This window comes from Carcharodon carcharias, chromosome 2, assembly GCF_017639515.1.
Source record: "Carcharodon carcharias isolate sCarCar2 chromosome 2, sCarCar2.pri, whole genome shotgun sequence".
In the NCBI taxonomy this organism is placed as follows: Eukaryota; Metazoa; Chordata; class Chondrichthyes; order Lamniformes; family Lamnidae; genus Carcharodon; species Carcharodon carcharias.
Genome location: NC_054468.1, coordinates 193,138,299 through 193,155,525, shown reverse-complemented (window position 1 = coordinate 193,155,525; position 17,227 = coordinate 193,138,299). Strand labels below are relative to the sequence as shown.

The 17,227-nt window shown below is 40.1% G+C and overlaps 1 protein-coding gene across 11 annotated transcripts in view; it reads right to left on the bottom strand.

Moving 5' to 3' along the window:
• The window catches only part of mark1 (MAP/microtubule affinity-regulating kinase 1), a 203,446-nt gene that overhangs the window by 30,285 nt on the left and 155,934 nt on the right, over positions 1-17,227 (bottom strand). For 7 of the 11 annotated variants that reach the window (XM_041215932.1, XM_041215941.1, XM_041215976.1 and 4 more), the window contains 8 exons: positions 16,068-16,138; positions 11,381-11,437; positions 11,012-11,248; positions 8,251-8,370; positions 7,991-8,090; positions 7,589-7,701; positions 4,697-4,850; positions 1,533-1,726 (listed from right to left, as the gene is read on the bottom strand). In XM_041215932.1, coding sequence (XP_041071866.1) covers positions 1,533-1,726; positions 4,697-4,850; positions 7,589-7,701; positions 7,991-8,090; positions 8,251-8,370; positions 11,012-11,248; positions 11,381-11,437; positions 16,068-16,138 — 1,046 coding nt within the window. The remainder of the gene's footprint in view (positions 1-1,532; positions 1,727-4,696; positions 4,851-7,588; positions 7,702-7,990; positions 8,091-8,250; positions 8,371-11,011; positions 11,249-11,380; positions 11,438-16,067; positions 16,139-17,227) is intronic. The other 4 variants (XM_041215967.1, XM_041215958.1, XM_041215986.1 and 1 more) reach the window with 2 other exon arrangements.

Here is a 17,227-nt window from a genome sequence, read left to right as displayed (position 1 = left end):
TATTTGTTGCCATTTTTGTTCGAGGACTGATTCCTCTGTCTCCAATAGGCTTTTAAGAATTTCTCATTGCTGCCTGGTATCAACTCCACATTACATCTATCAGCTATTCGCTTCTGTTGATATAAAACTGAAATCTGAATTCATCCATTAGTAGGTGGTGATCCGATACTCTAATGCTGCTATCATTATTTTGATGTCTAACATTTAATAGAGATCTTTTAAACATGTACTGATGCCAATGTATTATCCAGAAGTTCAGAAGATCACAGCCAGGATATTTCGGATGGAGGGGTTTCCCATCCTGCCATCTGAAGTGTCAGCAGGGAACATATCTCTGCCTTCACTGCCTGACCCGCAGCCATTTCACGTTCCATTGAGAGTTCATTGGCTGTAGGCGGGACTTACTCGGGAGTAAGTTCCTTCCTAGAGAGCGGACTGGCCAGCAGCTCTCTAATCTCTGCAGTGCCAGAAGCTGCAGTGGACAGAAGTGGAGCTTCATGCAGTCCACAGAACTTAAGTCCTGGGAGTGCAGGAAAAGGTGAGTTTTTGAGGTCTCAGGGTGGGGAGATTAGGACAGGCCTGGGGGCTGGAAAAGTTGGAGGCTGGAAAGGTGGGGGTGGGGGTGGGGGTGGTGAGGGTGGGGGAGATGGGGTGCAGGGGAGGGAGGTCCAGCAGCCACTGGACCTTAAGGTGGTGTGGGGGTGTGCCCGAAGTTAGAAGAGGTCTTTTGATGGAGGCACATCGTCCCACCCCCAACCCCTACCCAAGGCCTAAACCCGATCATTTTCAGGCTGCCCCATAGCTGGGAAATTATCCCGCCAATCTAAAAATTGAGTCTGGGCAGGAAACAGCCCTGAAGTGGTCAATAATTGGCCTCAGTTGAGGCAAGGACAGGTGGCCCTTCCGAATACCTCATCAGTCCCAGCATAAAATTTCAGAGAGGTCGGGACGGGCGGCAACCCAACAGGAAGCCCGTTCGTGCTGTTTCATATGCTCCCTGCCCACAAACCCAGCAGAGGGTGAGTGTGAAATTCAGGCCCACTATTAGATGTCAAACTGAAAAAATGATCCTGGGTTCAGACCCGAAAACCACCCCCATATATAGGTGTATTACTTTTACTCCGTGCATGATTTTAAAAAAAGAATTGCATGATAAGGCGACGATTCAACTTAGAAGCTGATGTCTGATCTCACGCATTGGCTATTAGCTGTGAAAACTTTTAGGAGAGTCATCAATTGTTACACGAGAAAGGTTTCCATTTCAAATAGATTATAAGTGGTCCGATAATATGAATTGTGGAATGTTGTATGTATGACAAAAGTCTCATGATTTCTATCAATGGCATGCATTGCTGCCAAAGCATGCAATAAACATGTGAAGAGAAGAAGAGGATCAATTTAGTTTGTAATTCAAACTGACAGATCAGGCTTACTCAATCCTATGTATGATCTCCTCATTAATGACACAGGAAAGGTACCTCTGGCCTAATCAAATCAAACCCGCAACTCAGTCAAATCAAGTTGCTGCTTACACTTGGTCCAGTAGTGGATTTCTTCCTCTCAAGGCCTGCAAGTGGGCTTGCAGGCACATCTCCTTTGGAACTTACAGTGGTGCTACTTAATTTACGAGCTATGTCTTTGTCCCAGTCTTCCTTCTGTTCACTTTCCACACTGTTTGCTTGAGCTCGTTTAGTATATGAGACAGCGGGTGGGATTGATGGACCAGCTGCAAAACAGAAAAATAAAACAAATCAAAAACTCATTTGACTCCAGTTGTGTAAAATTCCATGTCTTTCCTTTATAGCTGGACATATTTTAAAGTGCATCTAATTTACTATGATCGGACACTTGACAACATACTTATGAGAAGCATAAACAAAGGTGGCAAATAAGTAACGGAAGGTAAAGACTATGAAAGCTAACTTCATAGATCTGTCCATCTCATCTTGGATAAGAAAGGGTGATTGAAAATAGATGATGGGCAGATGAAAACACTGCACTGCCACATTGTGATAATAGCATTTTATTCTTAGTATCTTTTTGAAGCTTATAACTATTATAATTAACTAAAACTGTACTAGTCAATTATCACTATGGAACTACTCTTCTTACAAAGCTACCTCTCTCTATTGTTGTTAACTGATACTTTGTGCATGAGTCAGAGGTAACAGGCAACAACAAATTACATATCCACATATTAAAGAACTCGATCATCTGATAAAAAGCATTAAAACACTAGAAATGTACAGCAGGCCAATGACAAATGGAGAAAAAAATTGACCAGAGTTTTAACCTATCTTACTCTGGGGCTTTGCTTGACAGTTGTGCATTTCCAACAGTTGCTTTTTTCCCCATTTCATATTTTCAGGAGTTCTGATTTTTTTAGACCTGGTATTTACTCCTTATCTCATTCAATTAACAGGAACTCTGTGACATGCAAGGCTCTGGTATTTAATTAGGTTCCTGGTATTAGGCTGTTACTTTTTGAAGTAGATTTTTCCATTTATTTTTAATAAAATTATGAAATCCAAAATAGATAATTAAAAACATCTTGGCAGAAGTTGCAGTTTTTCATTTACTGATTCAATTACCTGGGATGGAATTTACATTTTGAAAGGCAAGGGAGACTAGATATCCCCTGCAAGGATTGGCTTCTTTTAAAATTTAAGAAAGGGAAGTGATCAGCTACATAAATTGGATACAAACAAGTCCCAGATTTAAGTCGCCAGTTGGTGCTATAATGGCTAAGAAGCCACTAAAATGCCACAAATGCTTTTCATGAACCATGCTCTCTTGGTTAATCAGACTAGACATCAGGATGGTATTTTGTACGTGCAAAGCAATGTGTCATGGCAAGCGTTTCCTTAGAAACTGGAGGCTGTGAAATTTCACTGGCAATTTTATAAAGATTACCTCCATCACCTTAAAACGTCAACAATTTTCACCGCACAAATCATTAAATAAATCTCCAGCTCCATTTAAAAAAGGCATATAAGGAATTAATTATAAATGCTGGAAATCTGAATAAAATCAGAAAATGAGAGTGCACAACAATAGAACAGTCAGTATCTGAAAGAAAAGGTAAGGTTCAGGTGCTTGCTTGAACAGAATATTTTGACATCTCTATCAGATACTGAATGATCTGTTGTGCATTTTTAAGTTTCTAATTTCCGGTTAACTTAAAAAAAAATTGAAATTCTTGGAATCTATGGGCAGGATTTTCAGGTTGTCAAGCAGGTGCAGTGGGTGGGCCTGGGAGTGGCCGGGAAACAGTCTGCCGCCCGCGATTGGCCCGAGTGCGATTTCACACTGGCTGGCCAATTAACGGCCTGTCATTGTGAAACGTGCACTGAAAGACTCAGCGCTGCCGGATGGGGGTGGGAGGTGGGTGAGTGCTGAAATTTGCACAGGCAGAGAGCTTTCTCAGGGAGCTGAAGAATTTTAAAATCAAAAATAAAGATTTGAAAAGTCTGAAAAAAGAGTTCTCACGTCGGATTCACTCACATGAACATATACATAATAAAAATTATGTCAAGACATTTTTATTTTTTAAAAAATTAATGTCAGAAACCTCATCCTGCCTGTGGATGAGGTTTCCTCAAAAATACAAAGGCTGCCTGGCTGATTCGCTCGCCTGCCCGCCAACTGTAACATTGGACGGGCAGTGAAAAGTCTCTCTTAATTAATAAGTTAATGGCTTTAATAGTCAGCGGGCACATTGCTGAGTTACGTGCACGCATGCCGACCGAAATATCGCGCAGGTGCGCGATGACATCAGACGCTCGCCTGCCCACGGGGCATAAAATTCTGCCCTATAGCACAAACAGTTCAATTAGGTCTGCTGTGTTGCCTAAAATAACATTTCTTGAAACTAACTTTACTGAAATTACACAAAAGGGGATATACTGATTCAGAATCCTTCACCGAAACCATTTCAGTATCTATTTCTACATACATTTTTTCTAATTTGTTTTTCTCCCCATGTAGGCAGATAAAAGAAAAAAAATGAGGGATTCCATTTACTTTGAAAAATGGCACAATTCAAGACCATCTACAAAATGCTGTGAAAAAATATTTCGAAACTACAGCAGCAATTGTGTCTTCAGTTTAAATAAATACCAAATATAAAAGGGAAAGAGAATACACATTTGATGGAGCTTCTAACCCATTGTCTATACATTTGCCTTCAAGAACAAAAATGCTATGAAATGAGATATTGAATGAAATACCAAGGTTTGAACCTGCACTTTGGGTCTTTATTTTTAAGTGGCATGGGCTAATTAAACATTTTCTACTCAAACTGTAATACCCTTGCTGCTCCAAAAAGAAATGGATCATGAAAGATAATCATCAGCTAAGTTTTATCTGTTTAGAGTGATTCATTAAAGTTAAATATCCTAGGTACACAAAACAGTGATGGAATGGAATATCAGACTGTTAAATTATAGATAAGACTATTTTGGGTGTTACTACAGTAAAAACATTAAATGTTAGATTTTCACTGCAAACTGAGTACAAAAATGCAAACAATAAACCAGGTCTATAAACAGTGCAAAAGTGCTTTGAAACAAACAACGGAACCAAATCAAATTTTAAAAAATGAGCAGAGTTTAGCCCAGTAAGGCTCACTGCAGCACTGCACACTCCAAAGTTGAAATGTGCAATGTTATTTTACGTGCTTGAATGTCATCCCCACCATGATCACTAAACCGCCGCTGTTTCTGATTCGCTGATATACTGCGTTGGACCTTCGAATGTGCCGGAGACTGCGTGGAGCTGTTGTTGAGGTCGCTATTGGGTCGAGACCTTTGACACAGGTTACTACTGGATACAGATTCGCTGCCTTCAAACTGGAAAGTTTGAAAAACAGTCGTTAGAAATAATTCTTGAACTTATAAATCTCTTGTTTTATTAAGTTCAAACAAAATTCTCTTCTGCACCATTGCTTCCACTATAGAGCCACTGAACCAAGAGAGGTAATGAAAAGACCAATTTACCAGCCATACCACCTGCCCACCACATATATTGTATTAAAAAACACATGTCTCATTAATTTCCAAATAGTGTGGATGGATGAGTTCTAGGCTTTTTATAAAAGACAACAAACTTTTAGTGTTGTCACTGTACTAGCACAGGTAAACTGGACAGAACAACCTGCACCCAGCAAAGTTCAACAAAATGTAATGAGATAAATTTGATTTTAGTGATATAAAAGCAAAATACTGCGGATGTTGGAAATCTGAAATAAAAACAAAGTGCTAGAAAAACTCAAGCAGGTGTGGCAGTGTCTGAGGAGAGAAAAACAGTTAAAGTTTTGAGTCCAATATGTCTCCTCTTCTTTGAAACTCTTTCTCACTCCACAGATGCTGCCAGACTTGCTGAATTGATCTAGTACTTACTGTTTTTATATTATTTTTAGTGATGCTGGTTAAGCATTGGCCAAAACATCAGGAGGATGAGTTAAGGGTGAGGATTGACATGTGGAATTGTGATATAGTAGCCATCACTGAGATGTGGTTGAGTGAAGGGCAGGATTGGCAGTTCAACATTTCGGGATATAGAATCTTCAGGCGAGACAGGGGAGGGGGTAAAAGAGGAGGAGGCATTGCATTATTAGTTAAGGAGTCAGTTACTGTAGTAAGGAGAGATGATATCTTGGGCGGGGCATCAACTGAAGCTTTGTGGGTAGAGTTTAGGAATAAAAAAGGGGCAACCACATTATTAGGTGTTTATTATAGACCCCCAGATAGTCAGTGGGAAATTGAGGAGCAAATATGTGCACAATTTGAGGAGATGTGTAAAAACAATAACAATAGGGTATTATATTAGGTAATTTCAACTTTCCCAACATTAATTGGGATGGACATAGTGTTAAGGGCTTGGATGGAATGGATTTCTTGAAACGTGTACAGGAGAACTTTTTAGGTCAATATGTAGAGGGTCCAAAAAGGGTTGGCGCATTGCTGGACCTAATTCTGGGGAATGAAGCCGGACAGGTGGCTGAGGTGGCGGTGGGCGAGCATTTTTGTGATAGTGACCACAACATGGTACAGTTTAAGTTTGTTATGGACAAAGAAATAGACAAGTTGCAAGAAAATGTTTTGGATTGGGGGAGAGTGGATTTTAGTAAAACAAGGCAGGATCTGGCCAAGGTAGACTGGGAAGTTACTTGTGGGGAAATCTACAGAGGAACAGTGGGGTGTGTTCAAAAAGGAAATGGGGAGGGTCACAGGTTCACCATGTTCCCTCTAGGGTGATAGGAAGGAGTAACAAGCTCAGAGAACCATGGATGACCAGAGATATTCAGGTTACGCTGAGAAGGAAAAGAGAGGCTTTTAGCAGGTACAAGGGAAGCAAATCAGCAGTGGCATAAGTAGAGTACAGACAATGTAGGGTGGAGCTTAAGAAAGCAATTAGGAGAGCAAAGAGGGCATATGAGAAAGCTCTGGCTGGTAAAAGTAGGGAAAATCCCAAGATATTCTATAAGTATATCAATGGGAAGAGGATAACCAGGTAAAGAGTAGGGCCCATATGGGTGGAGCCAGAGGACATCGCTAGAGTGTTGAATGAATACTTCACGTCCGTCTTCACACAAGGGAATGAGGATGAAGGTATCAAACTCAGGGAGAGAGACTGCGAGGTTCTTAAGCAAATTGATATAGGGAGTGACAAGGTATGGAGGTGTTGGCAGGCTTAAAAGTGGACAAATCTCCAGGTCCGGATGATTTGTGTCCCAGACTGCTGAGAGAGGCAAGGGAGGAGATCGCAGGGGTTCTGACCCAAATTTTTAATTCCTCTCTGGCCACGAGGGAAATGCCAGAGGACTGGAGAACAGCTAATGTGATCCCGCTATTTAAAAAGGTTATAGAGATAGGCCAGTGAGTCTTATGTCAGTGGTTGGGAAACTATAGAAGAAAATTCTGAGAGTATCTATCTCCACTTGGAGAGGCAAGGTTTGATCAGGAATGGTCAGCATGGCTTTGTCAGAGGGAGCTCATGCCTAACAAATTTGATTGAATTTTTTGAGGTGGTGACCAGGTGTGTAGATGAGGGTAGTGCAGTTGATGTAGTTTATATGGATTTCAGCAAAGCCTTTGACAAGGTCCCACATGGGAGACTTATAAAGGCGGCAAATGCACATGTAATACAGGGTAATTTTCTTTCTGTTTCTGGCATGACTGGAGCAGGGAATACAGATGGGGGAGGAAGGCACATCTCATAGGCACTGGTAAGAAAGGCCATCATTGTGTTTGAGAAGATCTCAGTGGAGAAATTCATTCTGTAGTGCCGGTTCTAGCAGTGCTACACAAATATATGTTGATTCCCTGGGGGCAAGTGGCACCTTCGCCTGTGCACTGCCTGCCCCTAGGAAATTGACACAAGCCCAAAATTACTCCCCCCGCACACAAACCCCCCCCCGCCCCCCCGAGTCTGAACAACTTTGATATAGAATCGTGCAATAGTACAGAAGATAACCTCAGCTAGCGAACCAGGGGCCAGCTGGGGAGTATTTGCAAGTGTATACACATGTTCCAATTGTTTTCATGCAACCAAACTTTACAAAATTTAAATTGATTATGAAGCTTGCCTCTGGAGGTTTCCTGCCCAATAACAGGTAACAGGCCATGACTTCATCATACTTCTGCCCCACTAGGGATTCAGTAATTTCTTCTCTTGGGAAGCCCATAGTGACCATCGTTTCTGTAAATATCAATGTAAAATTTACAAAGGAGAAACATACATCTTCTGTTTTAGTACATGCAATGAAATATTATCAAAAATCCCATCAGTGCACCAAATTAAACCCCTGGTCTCAATGGAGGTGCCATTATCCGATGGATATCCTAAGGCTTATTAAAACGAACTTCCTTCGTCGGGTCCCTGCATGTTTATGACACAAACGACATACAGATAATTACGCACTGTAATTGCATTTCAGAGCATCTGTAAGATCAAGCCCAAATCACTCATGCAAAAGTATCAGACTTACCTATTCTTTTGGGATCACTATAGTCAGGTTCTGGTTCACTGTAAGGTTTTAATTCCTCCTCCTCAAAACCAACATTCATCCATCGGTCCTTCATGATTTGCTATTTTTAAAAAAAAAGTTCATGTCAATAATTTGCAAATCGGCAGGGTGGTGGTGGTGATGGTTGAGAAATCTCAAGCCTGATATAAATGAATATATAATAAATATTTTAAAGAAGAATTGCAGAGTTGAAAAATAGTCAGCTGAAGAATCTCACTTACTTCCAAACTGCCTCGTTTGGCAGGATTTAATACCAAGAGTTTTTTGAGCAAGTTTTCACAGTCTGTTGACATATAAAAAGGAATTCGGTATTTCCCTCGCAACACTCTTTCCCTTAGTTCCTGGAAGAAGGGAATGAATAGGGGAAGTCACGCTCTGCACAAGATAGAATCAGATCAGGTCTTGAATTTTTCTTAATAAACCCCAAGATGTTATCAAGAGAAAGCTCAGTGTTAGGGATATATGAAGTTTTTGCAGAATGCAGATTTTGAAAAAGCACTCACATTTGATGAAAAAGTAACTTAGGACCTTTGGGTCAGTAATGATAAAATCATTCAAGTTACTGTGAAAAGAATCTAGGATCTCGTTACAAAGGGAAAACAAATGCATCCTCCTGCTTCTGATGTGTTTTTTATGCAGGAAAAGAGGGGCCACTGTGAATTAAATTCCAATACTTAGTTGCACAATCTTCTTTTCCACTAGTGAGGTTTAAAGTGATACATTTCAAAAAATTTATTGGATTTTATTAAGCCAAGCACCCTACCATCCAACCATGCGCTCACTTACACAGCAGGTTAAAAATTTCTGAAACAAAGTAAGTAACTTGGATATTTATGGGGCGATCGGGGCGGAGTAGGAGGCAAGGTTGCTAATCCTGGGAGGGAAGCAACTAGAGATCAGGACTTGGAGGCAGGGTGAAAGAGAGGTTGCCGATAGGGGGAGGGAGGGAGTTAAGAGATTGAGGCTGGGGCCAGTTGGGAGGAGATTCCACTGATTGCGACAGGAGGTAGAGGCCGTGACTAGCAGTAGGGAGACGGAATATTTCCATGGAGGGCCAAGGGGAACTCCCACTCCTCCTGGCTAACAATGTAAAAGGCACTTACGTTCTAGAGCAGGCATTGTCCTTCTTCCCTTCAGAATTAGATTTTGCAAGCCCTGGGAAACCCATGCAGCAATATGTTAAATTTAAATCAGGCTCCCAAATGTGGTATGGTAACCCGCTTTTAATATGTTAATAAAGTGACCCACCTTTCCAAGACGCAATACTCACATGCCACAAAAACGGCAATGGGGTGCAAATTCAGAGGGGGTGGGTCTTGTTCCCTGCTTTTAGACTTTTAACTCCTCCCCCTCCCGTTGTGTCTGAGAGAGGGTGGTGCCAGGATAGTCATATTCATGCCAGTATTGTACGTAAAACAACAAGCTCCTCATTGCAATGTAAGCCACTACAGACCAAGTCCAAATGTTCCATTGCTCAGTTTTATATTTTACAACAGCACTATGTGCACTGGTGCAAGCGGAATTTATCGATTTGGCATTTTTTTTTAAAGTACCAATGGGCCCACGATCAATACCTCGCTTTTATGAAGTTCTATTCAACAACTGAGAAAGCCAAAACTAGTCAACAAAATTTTCTCATGAAAGGATATTCTCAGTAAAATTTAAAGGAAACAAACTAACAAATAAGTAATTAGGAAAGCTAATAGAACGTTATAGTTTATTGCAAAGGGAATTGAATACAAAAGTATGGAGGTTATGCTTCAACTATACAGGGCACTGGTGAAAACAAATCTGGAGTACTGTGTACAGTATTGGTCGCCTTATTTAAGGAAGGATGTAAATGCATTAGAAGCAGTTCAGAGAAGGTTCACTAAACTAATACAAGGAATGGGTGGGTTGCCTTATGAGAAAAGCTTGAACAGGCTAGGCTTGTATCCACTGGAATTTAGAAGAGTAAGAAGCGATTTGATTGAAACCTTTAAGATCGTCAGGGGTCTTGACAGGGTGGATGTGGAAAGGCTGCTTCCTTTTGCAGGAGAATCTAGAACCAGGGGTCATTGTTTAAAAATAAAGGGTCGTTCATTTAAGACAGAGATGAGGAGAAAGTCTCTCTCTCGGAAAGTCGCGAGTCTTTGGAACTCTCTTCCTCAAAAGGCAGTGGGAGCAGAGTCTTTGAATATTTTTAAGGCAGAGGTAGATAGATTCTTGATAAGCAAGAGGGTGAAATGTTATCAGGAGTAAGCGGGAGGTTATATTCAAATCAGCCTTGATCTTATTGAATGGCGGAGCAGGCTCAAGGGGCCGAGTTGCCTACTCCTGCTCCTAATTCGTGCGTTTGCATGCAAGTTAAACTTTCGATTGAAGATGACATCAACATTTTTTTTAAAAAAGTGCTGCTTCACAAGCTTTTCTGAAATCGTATCTAAAATCATTTGCCAAGGAAGAGGGAAGGTGCCGGACCCTGCTGAATTAAAATAGCCCACTTAGTGGGGCGGTCAAATACTCCTCCACTTCTCAATCTTAGCAGGACCATTGGGGATAGGATGAGGATAGCGAATGAGGGAGGAAAAGCAACAAAAAAAATTCACCCAAGGGCCTGGAAATTAAATCTGACTTTCATGTGCCTCTCAGCGGCTACCTAAAAGGCAGCACTAGAGGAGGCTCAAGAACAAGACATCACACCAGTATTTTTAAAATTCATTTATGGGATGTGGGCATCGCTGGCTAGGCCAGCATTTATTGCCCATCCCCAACTGCCCTTGTTCAGAGGGGATTTAAGAGTCAACCACATTGCTGTGGGTCTGGAGTCCCATGTAGGCCAGACCAGGTAAGGACGGCATATTTGCTTCCCTAAAGGACATTAGTAAACCAGATGGGTTTTTAAAACAATCGGCAATGGTTTTGACAATGGTAGCTTGCTTAGGGTACAATGTGAATAATGGGAAGACTAAAATGGTGAATAACATTTTAAAAAAAGATTACCTTTAAATTTTGGCCATCAAATGGCAAAGAGCCACTAACTAGAGTGTAAAGGATGACGCCGAGACTCCAGACGTCCACCTCTGGGCCATCGTACTTCTTTCCTTGGAAAAGCTCTGGTGCAGCATATGGTGGACTTCCACAGAATGTGTCTAATTTGTTACCAATTGTAAATTCATTACTAAAGCCAAAGTCTGCAATTTTTATATTCATATCTGCATCAAGAAGCAAATTCTCTGCCTAAAGAAAGGAAGCATCAAATATTTACTATTGTGAATTTCTGCAAAGTTCATTAATGAACCAAACCTCAATCTACTGCAGCTGTAAGCATAAAAAGCAGGAAAAGGCAAAATACTCTTTGCTTTCAAGTACCTTAAGATCCCTATGTACAATATACTTCTGATGACAGTATTGTACGGATGACACAATCTGAAACACAAAAATCAGAACAATTCAATAATGTTCATCATGTACATATGCTGCATGGTCATTCTATTGAGGCTATTTCAAATATAAAAATCAGTGACGTGCGTCTGACTACTCATAGCACTAGCACAAATCTATCCTCTAAGGTAAAGAAAGCACATATATAGAAAGACTGTAAAAGTGGGGAATGGTTAGCATAACGTCTAATAATGTAGCTGCTAAATTTAAAAAAATCTTTATTAAGATCTCACTTATTTCAAAAGGTACACAGAACAAATACTACACTACACTATGCTGCAATGCTTATCTCCTTAAAATTAAGTTTTGTGGAATATTAGCAATAAATTTCATGTTTCAAGCCCTGAATACATGCTAAAACCTTTAAAAAAAGTGACATGAGTTCATGGTGATCATTTTAGTTATGAATTATAAAAATTGTTTTGCCTTATATGCAAGAAATTGTTTAGATATCTCACCTCCAAAAAACCAAACTGTTATGGTTTTATTTGCACATACATTAAGAGGTGTACAATGTCCCACTAACTGAATTGCAAAGAACATTAATAATACTGTGAGAATATAAATACTTAATCTTAATTGGAATTCTGATCAGTAATAGATCCCTCAATTAATTAGAAAATCTGCATCTACACCAACAGAAAGTATGTGGTGTCCTTCATGTCCTTAAGTTTCTCAAAATATTTCTTAGCCAATCAATTACTTTTAAAGTATAGTACTAATATTTCATAGGTTAATAGAGCAGCACATTGATGCACAGGTACAATTAATTGAATGGCTAGTTAATCTATTTTGGCTTCAGTGATAACTGATAAGGAACACTTCCTTCTACTTGTTGTCCTTCCCCTTTCATAGCTCTTCTTCAGCAAAGTGTTGGGAAATCTATTGTACCCACTTTAACAGGTAGACAAGGCCTAGGTTTAACATCTTGCTTCAATAGATGTACCTTGAGCAAAGCAGTGTACTTTCACTACTGCACTCAAATGTCAGTTTAGATTGTCTTCTTACATCCTGGAGTAGGGTTTGAACCTATAACCTTCTGATTATGATAGGTCTGCCACAGAGCAGATGTTGTGTCAAGGACTGGAAATTTCCTGTTCGGATTCGGGATGGAACAGAGATAGGACAACAAGCAAAATGGCTGCCAAGTGGTGCATCCAGAAATCTCTTCTCCATTTCTACCTGTCACCATTTTCCTGAGGGCAGGAAATGAGGGGACCGAGAACAGTCCTACTCCTGTTAACAAGCTCATTTACATCTGGTGGACTAATTAAGATGCCATCTCTAGAACGTTTTCTGGTTTTCAGCAAGGCAGCCGGGGTTCAGCAGCTGTCAGGTTTCACTCCAGCTGCACGGATGTGGGAAGAGTTTTAAAAGATAAGCAAAATGGTTTTGCCTCCTTTACAGTTCAGAAAATTATAGGTACCATCGCATCATTTGTATCTATGTTCATTGTGAGTCATGACATTGCTGTGATTGGAAGATTTAACTACCCATTCAGTAATGTATTTGTCAAATTTTTTACTTCTGTCAACTATCAAGCTGTCAAGTAAATGATCAACATTGTAAATGTGGAACTAAAAGAGTACGTAAAATGGATTAAATGGGAAAGTACATTTTACAATAGTGTAAGTGTAGTTTAGTAAATAATTGCAATTTTTTAAAAACACTTTCAATAACACTTTCATATTTTCTGTTTAAACATTTGCTGTGTTCTAAGGTCAAACTCTTTATTTGGGGGAATCATGGGCTCTTGGGATGCATTCCAGCTGTTTAATGTGTTCATAAATAGTTGATTGAGTTTACCTAGCTACTCTCAAAAGGTCAAATTGTTTATTTGGGGGTCTATGGGCTCTTGAACATATTGCAGCTTTTATAACAGGACTTGTGGGTTTGTATGTTTATGAAGAGGATAAGGGAGGGGCAAGGCTGTCAAGTGGAGCAGCTGGGTGGGTGAGGAGGTAAGGGGGTAAATACATTTAAATCTTAAAATACTTTTAAATACAATGGAGGGCTCCCCAATACAGCTTAATGTTTGCTGCTAATTTCATCGGAAGATCCGGGCCGACATATCTGAAAACGGACGGGAAGGGAGACGCTCCTTTCAACCTGCCCACTTGGAATCGACACACCTTCACTCCTGGCTCAGGTCTGCCTAGTTGGGCAGCAAAACTGTCTCTAAGCCAACGAGGGCCCCGATCCCCAGAAATCCCGCTTCCCGGTAGGCTGGCATTGGAGATTGGTTCCTGACATGAAACTGAACCTGCCTCCCAATTCCTACCTCTGAGGGGAAATCTGGCCCAGAATGTCAGCCATATTCTTTACGTTATCTACTCACCCAACCAAAATGTAACAATAAAGCTACCATAATTCTGGTAACAAGTAGTTTCACAATATACGACACCAACCATAAAAACAAATAATGAGGCCATTCAATCCACTGTGCCTGTGCAAGCTCCATGTCAGAACAATCCACTTTAATCCCACTTGCATGCTCTTTTCCTATTCCCTTTCAATCCTCAAAGTGCATCATCCCTTCTTAAATGTCATGATTGGCTTAGCTTCAGTAGCCACTCAGTAATGCGTTCAATATTCAAATAATCCCTGACATAAAAAACTCTTCCTTAATATCTGTAGTACTGAAAATAAATTTACGTGCTCTTACCAATCTATTGACTGTTGGAAATGATTTTGAAGCATTTACCACTAAGCCTTTCAAATTTTAAAACAATTTTGTTTAATTCAGTAACTTTTTTATTTCATGTCGTAATTTTTCAAGTTTATCATAATTACATGATCTCATCCTTGGTAGGGAATCTATGTTGCACTCTTTTCTAATGTTCCAATGTCCTTTCTATGATAGGGGCCTGAATTTTCATCCTTGAGGCAATTCATAGCTCAGCCTACCTACCCCGGAAAAAAGTACCTGCAAAGGTGGGATCTTCACCTGCTGGGGGGCAGGTGCAAGCTGGAGGCAGGCCAGCCAACTTGGGAAGAAGTGCAGAGACAGCCACAGGGGCTGTTGGGTGCCAAGCTGGGCTGTTTAAAAGGCCTATCTCAGTGCAGTGGGACTTCGCCCCTGTTAAAATAAAACACAAAGGCCCTCCACGCCTCTCATCCCCTCACCCTCTAGACACTCTGCATGCCCCATCCATGCCATCTCATGCCTCTGACCCACTCTCCATGCCCCCTATGCCAAGCTCTGGCACTTCCATGCTCATTGGTTCTATAGTGTATAGTGATCAATAAACCTAATAGTTACAGTAAGATGTGTTAAAAGATGCTTTTACTTTTCACTATGTTTAATAAAGTCATTTTGCTACAAGGCAAATGTGTCAATCATACAGACACTTTATAGTATCAATAAAAGAAACCACAAGCCTTTGAAACCACTTAATCTTCTGTAAATGAACATTGAGAAATTGACTGCGGAGATCAGAGAGCCAGAAACGTCAGTCAAGCAATGTTATGTCTGGGACACAGCTGTTTCAACAAGAGTAATGGATGTCTGGGCTGGCAGCCACTTTTATGATACTTTAAAGGTTCGGGATGATTGATACTTTTATTGCCTTGGAGTGAAGTGGCTTTTTTTAAAACAATAGTGGAAAGTAGTGAATGAATGACGTTTTTAAAGCTTTTTTAAACAACACATCCTACTGTCATTATAGAGCTCATTGGTTCCATAGTGTATAGTGGGTCAATGGGCATGCAGGTGTCATAGCTTGGCACAGGAGGTACAAGGGCTGGTGGGAGTGCCAGAGCTTGGCATGGGGGCATGAGGGGTGGGTGGCTGGGGGGGGGACCTTACCTTGGCATAAGGAGGACATTTTGACTTCATCTTTTGAAAAGGTCCTCTCATACAGACTCAGTTTCACGACTCCTCTGAGGGGCCGTTAACCATGACTCTTTAAAAAACCTGGCCCGACTCCATGAAAATTGCAGAGCAGTAGGAGATGCCCACCTGTGCAATGGAGCAGGCCAAGTCTGGCTTTTGACAGGAACCAGCCCGCACCCTTTAGAGGTACTCCCAAAAAATCAGACATACCCCAGGAATAGGGTCAGGAATCCCAGAATTAGGACCGGCCTAGCATTTTAAAAGGGCTCCTGAGTCATCCTGACATGGTGAAAATTCAGCCCTGGGAGTCTGAAGCAGAAGTCCAATTGTTGCCTAATTAAAGCCTTCTACTAATTCATTATTGTTGGCATGGACAAAGGCATTCAAGGGGAGCTATATAGACCAGGACCATCTCAAGTTCCATTTCCAATCTGTGCTCAGTTAGCGGATTTCAGCCTGGAGAGTTGGTGGGACAAAGGAAGAAAAAGGATAGCCTGTATCTAATCGCTAACCTTCACCCTTTCAGAAACATGTTTGTGAGAACGCTGATTAAAGACAGAATCAGGCATAGCTGTGATGTTCCTGCGTATGTTGACACAAGATGATGAATGGAAAAGATGAAAAAAAAAGGGAAAGATTGTAAAGATTAAAAAATGCTTTTCCCTACAAAAATGAAATTCATTGATTTAGTTTTGCACATTTAATAGGAATAAATATATCACAATCCATAATGAACACAAGAACTAAACTCAAATTCTTATGTAGTTATGCTCAACTCACCTGTCTAAACTTTGCCCTTGCTTCTTTTTCTTTCATTCTTCCATGTGCAACTAAGTAATCAAAAACTTCTCCTGCATTGTAGAGGTAAAAAGAGAAAGAAAGAGGCAAATTTACCAGATATGTAGTCTAATGTCACACTTCTTCCTAATCCAGTGCACTTTTCAGAGCTCTTTTCAAATGAACTTTGAAAAAAAGTTGTTTGTTATTAAGTGTTGACATGGTCCATATTTTCTATACCCTACACATACATTAACATAATCGCCACAGTTATGAAGGAAGGTCTCATCTCTGTATTTTAAAGTGTGGATCAAATTTAACATATAAGCACAATGGAGATACTCAACAGAAAGAACAGCCTGCTGTATAAAACAAGCACTGAATTAATTATGGAAGTAAATCTGCAGTCAAAGCTGAGCAGTGAATACAAGGTCACTAATTTATGTTAGAATTATACATGAACAATTAGAAAATAATAAACAGCATGTTACCCAATTACTGTGGCTTTAAGCAATTTTTAAGTTAGCAGCACTACAGTAAAATAATGCTATAGGTTGAATAAAATCCCCCAAAATGTAAAATAAATTTAATGTTAAGTGATAGTATATTAAGAAAATTTACAAGACAAAACCAAATGGGTTGAATTTTTTTAAATTTGCATTAATTAACAAGGGCAACCAACTTCAGGATTAAAAAAAACTTTCATAAATTCAATCATGCCATCAATCTCAACGAATTGTACAAATGAATGATCAAGATTAAGAGTGATCAAGATCAAAACAATGTACATTCTGATGCAGATCCAATGATCTGAAACATTAACTGTTTTTATTCACAGATGCTGCCTGACCTGCTGACTATTTCCAGCATTTTCTGTTTTTATTTCAAAATAATGCACAGCTCCTCCCACGCAAAAAAATTGCCAGTCATTTCATAAACTGCAGTTTATTATCCAGAATCTCTTGAATAAATTGAGATTTATCCCTATGCAACAATTAAAATTGGAAGGGACTGATCCAGCTCAGGGAAAAGGACTATTCCCAGTTTCATTGTTTGAAATATGTGCCTTCCTGATAAATAACAAAGCTGAATGGATAAAAACAAAAAAACTGCGGATGCTGGAAACCCAAAACAAAAACAGAATTACCTGGAAAAACTCAGCA